The sequence below is a fragment of the Alligator mississippiensis genome, chromosome 2, assembly GCF_030867095.1.
Source record: "Alligator mississippiensis isolate rAllMis1 chromosome 2, rAllMis1, whole genome shotgun sequence".
Taxonomy (NCBI): Eukaryota; Metazoa; Chordata; order Crocodylia; family Alligatoridae; genus Alligator; species Alligator mississippiensis.
The window spans coordinates 176,236,030-176,248,957 of record NC_081825.1 but is presented as its reverse complement, the minus strand read 5'-3'; the positions used below and the strand labels follow the sequence as shown (position 1 = coordinate 176,248,957).

At 56.8% G+C, this 12,928-nt stretch overlaps 1 protein-coding gene across 1 annotated transcript; it reads right to left on the bottom strand.

Annotated features, from left to right (window-relative positions):
• Positions 1 to 626: 626 nt before the first annotated feature.
• TBC1D10C (TBC1 domain family member 10C) lies at positions 627 to 12,906 on the bottom strand. The gene is made up of 11 exons (XM_006260097.4): positions 12,820 to 12,906; positions 10,715 to 12,286; positions 9,865 to 10,076; positions 5,739 to 5,838; positions 5,331 to 5,438; positions 4,837 to 4,943; positions 4,140 to 4,254; positions 3,486 to 3,551; positions 2,962 to 3,151; positions 2,421 to 2,575; positions 627 to 2,015 (listed from the first exon to the last, which is right to left on the bottom strand). The coding sequence occupies exons 3-11, from the start codon at positions 10,059 to 10,061 to the stop codon at positions 1,551 to 1,553; spliced, it is 1,503 nt and encodes a 500-aa protein (XP_006260159.1). The 5' UTR covers positions 10,062 to 10,076; positions 10,715 to 12,286; positions 12,820 to 12,906; the 3' UTR covers positions 627 to 1,550.
• Positions 12,907 to 12,928: the final 22 nt, after the last annotated feature.

The following is a 12,928-nucleotide window of genomic DNA, read 5'->3' as shown; positions in this document are numbered from 1 at the left end:
CTGGGGCGCTCCTGCAGATAGATGCTCTGAGCTCTGTGAGCCAGGACTAATCCTGCTGAAGAGCAAATACTGGCAGGGAGCCGAGTGTGGAGCAGGTGAGGGATCAGAGGTGGAGCAGTCCCGGAGGTATGTGGCTGCCTCTCTCACAAAGGCAGCAAAATCCATGCAGGGTGATAAGCCAGGTGCTGGCCATGTTGGTGCCAACCATGGTCCCCACCCCCAACCAGGATACCAGCACACAGGCCTGGGTTGCTAGCAGCTCTGTGGCCTCACCACCTGCCCCAAGACAGCCCAGCAGCTGTGAACAGGCCTGCAACAGGCAGCATCAGTGCTGGCAAGCCAATTCTGACTTCATACAGATGCAGCCATGCTGTCAGAGTTCACTTAGAAGGGCCAGGCACACAGCCACCAACCCAGGCCCTTGAGACTAGGTGGTCCCAACTGGAGAGGAACCCCCTCCTCTCCCGTGATTTCTCTGCAGAGAAGTGCAACCAGCCATTCCCTCCTCAGCTCAGGGAAGGCCATGGCCTCGTCACAGAGACAGCCACAGTGAAGATATCCCCCCAGCCCCCACTGGGGCTGAAGGCTTTTCCTCCCTCCCTACATACTTGCACGAATGCACTCACTTTAACACCTCCCATTGGGCTTGCACCCTGGCACAAGCCTTTAATACCATGTACATAGAAAAAAAGACACCAAGAAGCGGGCCCAGCCCCTCCTAGTCTGGTCATAGCCCCAAAGGCTGAGAGGAAGGAAGCCTTTCTTACTCTTTCAGCTTCCCATTGCTTGGCTCCAGGAAGGGATTAGTAAAAGGGTAGAGGCTGTGGTGGAGGCTGCTGTGGTGATGAGGAGGCCTGTTCCTAGAGTTGGCATGAATGTAACCCCTGTGCTAATGGAGAAGAAAACCCTGCACCCCAAGAATGGCTTGAGTGTGCAAGTGTGTGCAGGGTGCCCCTGCCTTGGAACCACATGGACCAGTGTGTCACAAAGCCCATGTGCAGGCAGCTCACATGGAATATACATGTTCTTCTCTCACTCATGTAAACATGGGCACAGGCTGGAAAGGATGATGGTGGATCGGTGGGGGCACTAAGCTACACCCTAAAGAACCCCTCCCTACCCCTCCCTCTCCCCAGGGCATCCACTCAGCAGGAAAGGGCAGAGCCCATCTCAAATGACCAGCCTCCACCCACAGCATATCTTCTGCTTTCTTCCATCCAGAAATAGGTCTCCAGGCAGTGGGCAGAGTCTCTGGGCCAGGTCATGCTCCCTGCTGTTAAGAAACAGGTCTCCAGATAGGGAATGGAATCTCTCAGCCAGCTCATTCCCCATCTACCCTCCTATTTAAGCAGGGGATGGAGTTTTTTTGCCAGGTCACACCCCATCTTCTCCCATTCAGGTGGGGGTGAAGTCTCTTGGCCTGGCCCTGCCCTGCCCTGCCCTGCCTCAGGTGAGGGTAGAGTCTCTTGACCAAACCAAGCCCCACCTCATCCTGATGTGGTCTTGATGTGGCAGGGGGAGAATTTCTTCCAGGCCCCATCCCTTCCTGCTCAGAAGTAGGTTTCTAGATAGGGGGTGGATTTTCTCCTGGCATGGCTGGGCTGCTCCCCCTCCTCATGCCCTTGCACTAGGCTGCTCGTGGGCCGCTGTCCCATGTGAAAGGTCTTGCCACGTGTGTCTGGCTTCTTCCTGCCTGGAGGCTTCTTCTTCCGCTCCTGCTTCTTGGCCTCCTGCTCCAGTTGGCGCTGCTCCTTCAGCCGCTCCCTCTCCAGGCAACGCTGCTCCCTGGGGGGTGGGTCCACCACGATCTCAGGTATGAGGAAGGGAGATGCAGTCTGCCCGCCCTTCCCAGGGCACCGCACCTCCTCCAGCTGCTGCTCATCAAAGATGGCCTTGGCATTGGGCAGGCGCTGCCCCAGGCGCTGGCCAAAGTTAGGCCAGTCCTTGCGCAACTTCTTCAGCTTCACCTGACACTGACGCTCCAGGTCCCGGTGTGAGACAGCCATGTCATGGACCTACAGGCAGGGCAGGAGAGGACCCAGAATTGGAGAGGGGGGTTACTGCAGGCTTGGGTGCACCCAGAAAGTGACACCACAACTGGCTGTGTGCAAGGAGAAGAAACAGTAGAGAGCCTGCCCTGCCCTGCCCTGCCCTGCCCTGCCCAGCTCAGCCCAGCCCCACCCTCCCCAGCAAAGGGTGCTCCTTCTCTGGGTTAGAGGCAGTGGACAATATCGAATCCAGGAACAAGTCGGGAGTGGGTGAGGGATGGCTCCCCCATTTTGGCTGTGCCTGCCAGAGCTTTGCATAAGCAGTAAGCTCAGAGCTGCTAGGGAGCAGCCTGGCTGTTCCATACCCTGGCCACCATGGCCTGTCTCTCCCTGGGTGGCTGGATCTGGCCTCCCCTTTCCACCCTGCCTCACCTCTGCCATAAATGCATCCTCCTGCAGCTGCTCCGGTGGGATGTTGCGCAGCTTCTCCAGGGTCTCCACCACCCCCACACAGTCCTGCAGCTTCTCACCCGAGCCCAGTGCCAGGCGCACCAGCACCAGCCCCACCCGGAACAACACCTTCACCCCTGCAAGGAGACAGATGCTGTCAGGGCCTGCCTCAGCAGTGCGAGGAACCAGGAGGGAGGGCAGGATGGAGCTCCAGCCAGGGAGACTCCTGGGTGCCTCGAAGCAGCCAAGAAGGTTTAGGACAGCCTTGACATAGACAGACATGATCTCATGGCAGCCGAGAGGGAAACTGTGAGGAAAGCCATGAAGCAGGCATTGGCCCTCCTTGGGGAACAATGACACTGCCAGAACACCATGATCCTTCCCCCCGGCCAAGGCAGTCAACGAGCCATGAATGCCTCAGTACCCCTGGGCATACCCGCGCCCCATTGTCTGATAACCCTCACTGAGCTCTGGCTGCAGCTGCCTGGCTTGGAGCGCCCTGGGCAGGGACAGCCCTACCTACCCTCACTGAAGAAGGCATCCCAGATCCGCAGCACAGTGGGGAAGGGCAGGGTGCGGCAGAAGAGGCACAGGAACCACTCAGTGACAAAAAGCATTGGCCCCACATTGTGTTTCTGCAAATGCTTGTAGGCCCTGTGGCACACACGCCGCAACAGCGCCATGAAGACCTCACCATCCAGCAGCACTGCCTCCTAAAGTGTGAGATGCAGCCTGTCAGACCCACTGTCCTTCTGCAGGGCACCACTCCTGCCCTCTCCATCCCAGCACCAGCTCACCTGGGGCTCAGGCCAACAGCCCTGCCTACCCACAGGGTTCCTCACCCCAGATCACAGGACCCCCTGCTGGGGAGAGCAGAGCTGAATAATACAGGCTCCGCCTCCTCCCTGATGTCACAGTGGCTTTGCTGGGGTGGGAGGGACTAGGTCCTACAGGCCTCAGCCCTCCTCTGATTCCATTCTGCTTCATCCCTTAAAGGGCCCCATCTGCCCCCCTTCCCTCCTGCCATGTCCCTGCTGTGTGTCTCACCATTTCAGGGCTGTAGTAGCCAGGCAGGTAGCGTTCACTGATCTGTACCAGGCACCAGAATGCTTGCTGAGAAAGAGAGTGGCATTAGCAAAGGGGGGGGGGGGGGGGGGCGGTCCCCTGAGCACATGGGGAGGAGGTGCCACTGCAGGCTGCTGTATGGTGTGCAGTGGATGAGGGGGTGGGGGGTTGGAGTTGACAGGCCACCAGGGAAGGAAGGTAGTGGGAGCTGGCCCATGGGCAAGGGCAGTGGTGGTGATATCTGTGGAGGGGAAGGGTCAGTGGGTAAGTAGCCCATGGGAAGCGGATGCCTAATAGGTTCAATGCTTCATAGATTTAATAGACTTCATTGATGTTAGGCCTGCAAGGGACCTTGCAAGATCATTGGGTCCAGCCCCCTGCCCAAAGGGCAGGAATTCAGCTGGGGTCAGATGACTCCAGCAAAATAATCATCCAAATGCCTCTCAAACATGTCCAGAGTAGGTGCTTGCACCACTTCTGGGAGAGTCTATTCCAGACTCTGGAGACTCGGATTGGGGGGGGGGGGGGGGGGGGGGGGGGGGGGGGGCTGCCCTGTGAATGGCAGGGGGTGGGGGCAGTGCCCTGTGGGCAGGATGGTGGTGACCATCTCACAGGGGCAGGGTGCATAGGACTCACCTCAGCGGGCATGTGCATGAGGAGCATAGCAGCGATGGGGCCCTGGGCCTGGCAGTAGCCCTCCTGGGGCCGGTACACAGTGTAGGCCTTCAGCAGCTGCAGAAGCCCACGCTGCCTGCAGGGATGTGGCAGCATCAGAGCTGAGCTGGGGCACACAGCACCCCACATTGGGCCTCCCCTTTTCCTCCCACCACCTGTCCCCAAGCCCTGTGGCCCATCCACCTAGGGACAGGTGCATTCCCACAAGTCCATCCCAACTGGACCCCCTTAAACCTGCCCAGCTCAGGTCCTCAGGCCCTGGACCCTGGGAGGAGGGGTTATGTGGTGGTAGGTGGATGGATAGATGGGAATATAAGAATTTCTACCACATTTTAGCTGGCTAAACTGGGGACTTATGTACCCATGTGGTGCCAGGGCTCTCAGGGCATAGCCCCAGGGACTTCAGCCATACTGTCCACGCCCTGCTCTTTCATGGGAGCTGTGGGGCCCTGATTTGATGGGGAGACTGCGCCACCCAGAGCTTAGCATGGGAACCACAACTACAACACTGCCCAGCTGGGAGGGAATAGGGGCAGGGGCAGGATCCAGCATCTCTCCAAGTAGCTGAGGCAGATCAGCCTCAGCTGTATGCACCCACACCTCCCCCCTCCCATCCCAGACCTGCCCTGCAAGGGCTCAACTGAGCCCTCTTTCATACCCGTGGCCCTCAGGGGAGAGAAACATTTCGTGGAAGGGGAACTGGCGATGGATGTCTTTCTCAATGGTTTCCAGCCACTGCTGGGTGCCGGGGGCTTCCTCCAGTTCCTGTGGCAACAGGGGAACAAAATTACCATAAGGACCAGAATGGTTAAGTGCCTTGGGTTAAAGAGGACTGGCTCTGTCCCTTGAGGGGAGCTGGGGTCAGGCCAGGCTTGGCCCAAAAGAGAGGAGAGCAGAGAGCAGCCAGGCTGGGAGGTCAAGCAGGACCCTGTAACTCAGGAATACAAGCCTGTGCTGCATGGGCTCAAGGAATGCTCCCTCAGCAGCAGCAATAGTGGAGCTGTTATCCTCCCCTTGTGTACCTTCGTACCTTGTCACCAGCAGAGGGCAGCCTCACACACAGTCCAGCGCAGTGGTGCAGAATGCAGCCCACATGTGGATGGGGAGCCCATGCTGACCGAGGGCAGGCGCTGGCATCAGGGATCTGGTTACCTGGTACTTTCCGGGGTTGCGATCCATGATGGCCTGGGCCCCACAGAGCAGGGGCCAGCAGCGAGCACGCAGGGATGAGGGGATGCCCTTCCGGCACAGCACCTTGACCTGGGAGTCAGAAATCCTATCAGCCCCTGGCCAGGCCCAGAACAACACCCTCAGGAGCCAGGAGACACCAAGAGCCCACCCAAGTGGGAGGCCTGGACCTAAGACTGCAGAGGCAGAGCCAAGGGTGCCCCACTGCCAAACTGCACTGCCCCAGTAAAGGGGTGAGGGTGTCACAGCGGGCAGTCAGCAGAGCCCAGTGGAAAGCTGTGGTACCCTGGTGTGTTGGAGTGCCGCAGTGGGGGCTGGGACACCCTGGTGTGGCTGCCACGTTCTGGCAGTTCCCCCTGCAGCCCCTCTCACCTTTTTGTACCTCCTGGCCATGGTCTTGTCCCAGTGGGCTGTCATGTCCAGCCATTTGCTCTCTCGGCGCCGGAGCAGCTCCAATGGGGGCAGCACTTGGCTGGACAGGGAGAGGAGGGAGTATCAGACCCAGGCCCAGCACGGGCTGCCCCCCGCCTTCTGCTCCCTTCCCCAGCACATCCCCTGCTATTCTCCTTCTTCCCCTCCCTCCTCTTCCTCTGCCTAGTTGGTAACAGGCCTGGCCCGGGTGCCCCATGGCTCTCCCAACCCCCCCCCACTCCCTCCAGGGTGCTGCACTGGGGGAAGGGAGAGGGGGGCAGTCCCCTCTGCACCCATCATCCTGGCCCCAGGCTGCTCCCTCCTGCCTCAGCTCTCCATCCTGCTGCCCCAACTTGGGGAATGTAAGACATGGGCACTGGGAAAAGAAGGACTTCCTAGTCAAGGGTGCACCGCTCCCTTAACTCTGACCATTGCCCTGCCTGACCCCAGCTCCTGTCACCCTGCTGACTGCTCTCGTCTGAGCCCCAGCTGCACCCCCACACTCTGCACTCACCAGGAGCACCCAACACCCTTAGCTTTGCCCAGAGACCCCAGGACATTGACACAAACCCTCCATAAACCCCCAGAGGTTCCCCACCCTCCCCCTCATTGGACTTGTATGCACGCACAGGGCAAGCCCAGAGCTCACTAGTTACGATTTTACTCTTTCTTCCACGGGCCCCAGGATGGCCCATAACAACCAGGTAAACAATGAGTCATGACTGGCGGTGAAACTGCTGAGCAAGAAGTGAGTGAGGGCTGAGCAGGCAGGAAGAAGTGCAGAGTAAATGGTACCCTAAGCCCTGAGTAACAGCAGTGTCAACATCAGAAAGTGCCTAAGTACTCAGGACCTAAACCTCAAGTAGCTACTGAGTAACAGTGCAGCAAACACCAAGTAACTGCTCAGGCCTGATCCTCCTCACAGTACCAGTACCCTGAGAGCACTGCCTTGCCATGCACAAAGCTGTCAAAAGAAAGGTGCTGTAGGGCAGAAGGAGTAGGGCTGGAGCAGAGGAGCATCTGCTGCTTCTGCAAATGAGGCTGCTCATGCAACAAGAGCCCCTCAGGAGCTGATTCAGGCCTACTGTAGCACCTATGTGCTGAATGAGGGCTCCCCCCCTCCAGAATTTGCCCCCCTGGAGCAAGTAACACTGGCACCAGACAGTGGAGACAAGGCCTGAGGTGAGGCAAAAACCAGGGCAGAACGGCAGAGCCCTGGCGGCTGAGCATGAACTGACCAAGCCCAGATCAAGGCTGGTAGAGCCAGGGAATAACTCCAAAGGAACAACTGAGTAGATACGGAGTACCTGGGAGCCAACAAGAAATAGTGACCCAGTAACACCAGTTTAATTACCAAGTAAGAATAGTTTAATGACCAAGCAGCAACAGCTTAATGACTGAGCAAACAGTGAGTACTTAGTGAGCAGAGGAGTAGTAATCCAGTAGCAATAGCTCAACAAATAATCAAAAGCTGAGCAGTGACCCATATAAGTAATTCCCTAGTAAACACTGAGCAACAGCCAAGTAAATCCTGAGTAGTGACTGAGTACTGACCATATACCAGCCAAATGAACTCCACATAATGACTGAATAAATGCCAAATACTAAGGAATCATAGCATAAAAGTGAACACTAAATAATGACTGAGCAATACTGAGTGGTGTGTAAGTAATGAGTGACAGCACAGTGACAGTAAACACTGAATAACATCAGATAAACCCTAAATAGACAAGGAGTAGTGCCTTAGCAAACACATGGTATAACATGCCCAAAAGGTGGGTAAGGTCTGAGCTGCGACCCAGCAAATACTGGGAGCTCATCATCATCATCACTGCCTGTGGCCTTCTGGATGCCAAGTAGGAAGCTGGCCAATTGTGTGCCATCTCTGTCACAGCACTGAGCAGAAACGCAAACTGGGACTACTCTGAGGACCCTTGTACCCATATCATCCTGTTGCAAACTGCCTTCCTCCCTCTGGGTTTAGGAATGAGGAGCGAGCAAGTAAGCATTGAGAAATGGACAGCTATTGAGTTATGAGGGGGAAATATCAAACAACCCTTAAGTAATGTATAGCAGGTCAATGAGCACTGGGTAACAAGCTGGAACAGAGTCAACCTGGAGTAGGGAGGACTCGCCAAGTGAGGGCCATGCAAGTGTTGACCAGGAGCACTCTCTGAGTAAGGGATAATAAGCACTGAGGGCAGGGAGTACTTAAGTAAGCGATGACCACGCATTGATCGGGAGTACTCTTTGAGTAAGGAGCGAGTGAGAATTGAACAGGGAGTACTCGAGTAAGGGACGAAAAAACATTGAATAAGGAGTGCTCAGTGCTCCTCAAGTAAAGAACGGGAAAGGGCTGAGCAAGGAGCACCCCTTTGTAAGAGATGTACAAGCACTGAGCAAGGAGTAGTCCTTGAGTAAGGGAGGAATAACTGACTGCAGAGCAAGAAGTACTTGTGTCAGGGATGAGTATGTGTTGAACAGGGAGTGATGATCACTGAGTCGTGAGTAGCACATGAAGGAGTATCTAATATGGATAAGTAGCTGCTGGATAACGAGCGAGCAGCAAGTCACCATGAGCAAAGACAAAGAGGCGGGTCGGGATTTCCACCTGCAGAGTGCCCCTCTCAGACAGCGAAGGGATTGTCTAGGCAGCATTGGGCCTGCAGGGCTGGGCATGTTTTGCGGGCAGGGATCAGCTGTGGGGACTGCCTTGGACCCTGTGTATGGGCAGCTGGGGAGGAAGGTAATGGGGCTCTGCTCTCTGCACCCCCAGCAACGCTGTCTCCTGCCCTGGGCTCCATTCCCGCCCCAGCAGCTGCCAGCGCAGGGCAGGGAGGGGCGGGAGATGACGCACTGACATCTCTAACCACACACTCAGGTTGCCATGGGGACCAGTGACAGGATGTGGTGAGGCCGCTCACTGCTGAAATAGGAAGTGTTAGCTAACGGGTGTGTGCAGCCCTCAGCACGTAGAGCCTCCTCCTGGGACAGACCTGGTGCTCCTGGCCCTGTTAGCTCATCCCCTGAGACCCACTTGCCTGCCAGAAACCCCCCAAGGGACCCAAACCAGAGAAGACCTCAAGCTGGGTCCAAGCCAAAGGGGGAATTATGGGCAGTGAGATGCCATCATCTGTGGGGCTGGGACAGGGCAGAGTTACGGATCCTGTTTCCCAAGGGCCTGGAGAGCTCTGATTCAGATTGGATGTCTCTATCTTGAGCTCAGCCGTGCAAGCTGGCGGGATGCAGAAGGTGGAAGTTTGGAGAGATCCTACCTAAACATTGCCATCCCAGACAGAGGACACTGAGCCTCCTGCATCCTTGACTGACCTGTTAGCTAGAAAATATAATCCCTCCCCACCCCACCCCCACACACACCTTAACTCGTTTGCAGCATCCTATGTGTTTATATAGCAGACAGAGCTTGGAATTTCACCCCTGGTTAATCACCACTAAAGGGCACGGCACTAACCAGCTGCATCCCTGGTTAGCTGCAGTTACAACAGGCTCATTTGTTGTTAGCATCAGGCTGAAGCAGTTTCCTGGTAGATGCTCTCATAAGCCTCCTCTCAGACAACAAGGAGAATTTCACCCTGACTTCCCCAGGGAGCTTAGCTTTCCCAGATGTGAGCTGAGCCTGTCTAGCTCAGAGCCAGGGTTCTCTGCCTAGGGGGTGAAGCTGGGAGGGCCCCTGGGTCTAGCAAGGCTAAGAGAAAGGGGTTCAGGTACAGCTGATTTGTGGCTATGGGTGGTCTGTGCTGAACCACCAGCACTCAGGTGGGCACAGTGCCCTTCGGTAGGTTTTTGTGCAATGGGGCTGAGCAGGAGCATGCTGGAACTCAGGCTCAGAGCAAGGGATTGCCTTGGTTGGGTTGTGAACCTGGACACCAGGTCCAACAGGCACAACAGTGCCAGGGAGCTAGAGACCATGTACAGAATAGGACCCAGGTGTCCAAGAGAGAAGTCCAAGGCATCCTATCCCACACCTGTAGGGTCTATACTTCTCTCAGTGCACAGCAGGCTGCCTCCCCATTGCCCCAGCACTCCCAGTTGGGAAGGCTACCCCTGCCCCCCACCCCCAACTCACGCATTCTGGGCACTGCCACCCCCGATGAAGCCATAGCGATCAGTCTGGCGGTATGGGGGAACCCCATTGAACTCAGAGTCAGAGCCTAGTGAGCTGGAGTCCTCATGGTGCTCCAGGGCCAAGCTGAAGGCATCCGACAGGTCCTCCAGGGTGCTGTGGCTGGAGGAGTCAGCAGATGACATGGTGCTGGTCGCCATGCCCACGAGAGCACCCTGCAGGAGGGAGAGAGGGCCACAGTGAGTGTGGAGCAGGACAGCCCAGGACCAAGCACCCAAAAGAGACCCTCACATAGGCTCTCACCACAGCCCACCCCACTCTCTCCCCAAAGGAACTATCCACACCCCACCTCCTAAGCCTCCCCCTCGCCCCCCTAGGCCCTGCCCACCTATGCCCCTGCACCTCACCCCTCCAGACCTGCCTGTCCACAGCTCACACCCTCTTCCCTTCCTAGGTCTGTCCATTACAGGGCCTCCTTCCCCTATCACTTTAGTCTTTCTGTTTGGGGTGTTGCAGCCTCTTACCCACAGTGTCTACCCTGGGCGCCATTCCCCATGGGGTCTTCTTGCACAGCATCCCATGCCTTGTGCCCTCTCTGGGTCCGCCCATTTCCCCCAGCACCCCAGCACAGGACCCCATCTATGTGTGTTCAGTGTGTATGGGACATGCTGGGGCTGTCTTGCTGGCCATGCAGCATGTGTCCGACCCCTCACCCATGCAGGCTCCCCCACATCTATTGGCAAGCCCTCATCTCTAAATCTCCCTACACTCAGTGCTTGGGGAGTTTCTCAGAACATCCCCTCGCGTCTGTCCAGACACCCTGTGCTCCAGTCTTCCCCAGGATCCCACTCACCTTCCTTGGCCTCTAACTCGTGCCCTGCGCTGGGCTTGGGGGGCTTTCCTGATGCAGGATGCTGTGTCCGTGTGTCTGTCCCTTGCTGGCACCTCAGCCCCGGCGTGCGCCTTGCAAGCTGATTTCCTTCCCACAAGTCATTTCCTCCTGCACCTGATACTGCTGAGGCGGCAGGCAGTGTGTGTGTGGGGCGCAGGGGCCCATGGGAGAGAGCACGCAGGGAGGGGGCAGGTCCCCTAGAGAGGCAGTGCATGGTGTGGGCAACCGTCCTAGGGGGGGACACATGGCACAGGATGGTGGCAGGCACCCTGGGGAGTGCATGAGGAGGGCAAGGTCCCAGGAGTAAGCAGCCAGTGGGCCTGGGACTCGAGGCAGAGGGCACTCACTCTTTCCTTCCACCTGCTGACTGAGGCAGTACTGGAGTGACTGGGAGCTCCTCCCACAGCTATCACCCCCTACATGGCACTGTGCCAGGGGTGCAAGGCAGACAGCGTCACAGGGGGTTGTATGGTGGTGATGGCCTTAAGATCATGAGCCAGGCATTGACATGGGGTGCTGAGGGTGGTGCTGAGCCCCCATGGCAGTGTTGGATACTAGCAGTGGTGGGCAGTGCCTGCAGTCATTGCCAAGCAGTGGTGTGGGGGTGGGAGCCTCCTGCTGGGCACTGGCACTGTCTGACCCCTAGTGACACTGGGTGGCAGCCCTAGGCATGGGTGGATCTAGGATTTTGAAAAGTAGGGTACAGGTGGTGTGGCACATTGTCACATACAACACAACACTCTTTTTCTCCAACTAAAGGGAAACTAGAAGCTTTACTAATATGCTACGGGGCTAGTATGACAGTATTCAATTTGAGATCCAAGCAAAAGTAAACAGGGTATAACTGCTGGAATGTGCACTGATTTCCTAGATGATAGGAAACTTTTATCTTTAAAAAAGCACAGTAAATTTGACAAAACACAGTCATAGTCAAAAGGTATCTCATCAGTCACAAAGCCATCACAATTCAATCAACCCAAGTCCAGCATTCCTGAGCTTCTTGACAGTGCCTCCAGTACCTCACTGTCAATCACCTGAGGTAGTATGACCACACAGAGGTTAAAGTTTTTTGGCTAGAGCGGAAGAGTCTGCGAGGCTGTGATCCAGAAGAAAGAGGTGACTAGGCCTCTTCTGGATTAAGATCCAATGTAGTCCCTGCACTGGTCTGCTGCCGGGGCCGAGATCACTTTTGAATGGCAGTGTGCAATGGTGGGTGCATACCTGTGCAATGCACTGAGGACAGGACACCTTATGAGAGTCCACTATAGCCTCCCAGTGGGATGATCTTGGCTACACACCTACTTTATAGAAATGGTGGACACCTCCTAAGGGCAAGCGAGACTCGGGGACATCTGAACCCCAAGACCTCTGGGCTTGGGCCTGTACGTAGGATGCCAGCCAATGGATTTGGGGGTATCTGAAGCCTCAGGCTGAAGAGTCTGGGATGGAGGATACAGTGGTAGCGCCACATGGATTTGAATGACTGAGTTCGGCTCAATTGATAGGCTTTGGAACTGATTTGGCAAATTCAACCTGAAATATGAAATTAAAAAAAATTAAAAAGAGAGAGAGAGGCAACCAGGCAGCAACATTGCAGAGCAGTGCTGTAGCAATGAAGTTTGGTGCCCGGGGCAAAGCCCACAGCGGCAGTTTGCCTTTGCCCTGCGCACACATCTGGGGGGCACACGCCTCCCACCCCAATGCTTGCCCGGGAGTGAACGCAGCGGCGAGAGCCATCCTCCCTCCATCCCCCCCAAAATGAGCCACTTGCAGCTCCGTCCCACTCCCCGCCCCGGGTGAGCAGCACCTGTCAGTGCCCCTTCACTTTGGTGCCCAGGGCGGTTGCCCTGCTCACCCCCCGCCCCCCTTGCCCCAGAGGATGGGCTGGGGCGCAGGGTGGCCAGCTGGTTGTCCCCTGCCCTCTCTTGATACGAAACTGGACGCCTTTACGTCCTCTATAGAAAACTCGAGGACATAGAGGCGTCGGGTTTCGTATCAAGAGAGGACAGAAGTGTCCTCTACGGCGGCCACGGGGGAGCCCGGACCACTATGACCCCTGCACTCACACGACCCGCCGGCTGGCTGCAAGGACACCCCCAGGCCGCAGCGGGTGCTGCGCAGCGGGGCGGGGCGCGAGGCCTGGCGGCTCGGGGACCCAGCCCCGCCCCGCCCCGC

Excerpts from the sequence above, each read along its gene's own strand:
- TBC1D10C (XM_006260097.4), bottom strand. The coding sequence starts at position 10,061 with ATGGCGACCAGCACCATGTCATCTGCTGACTCCTCCAGCCACAGCACC. Across the intron at positions 4,944-5,330 it reads GCAACCCCGGAAAGTACCAG|GAACTGGAGGAAGCCCCCGG; the intron begins GTAACCAGATCC and ends CTGTTGCCACAG. Across the intron at positions 3,152-3,485 it reads GCTACTACAGCCCTGAAATG|GAGGCAGTGCTGCTGGATGG; the intron begins GTGAGACACACA and ends CTCACACTTTAG.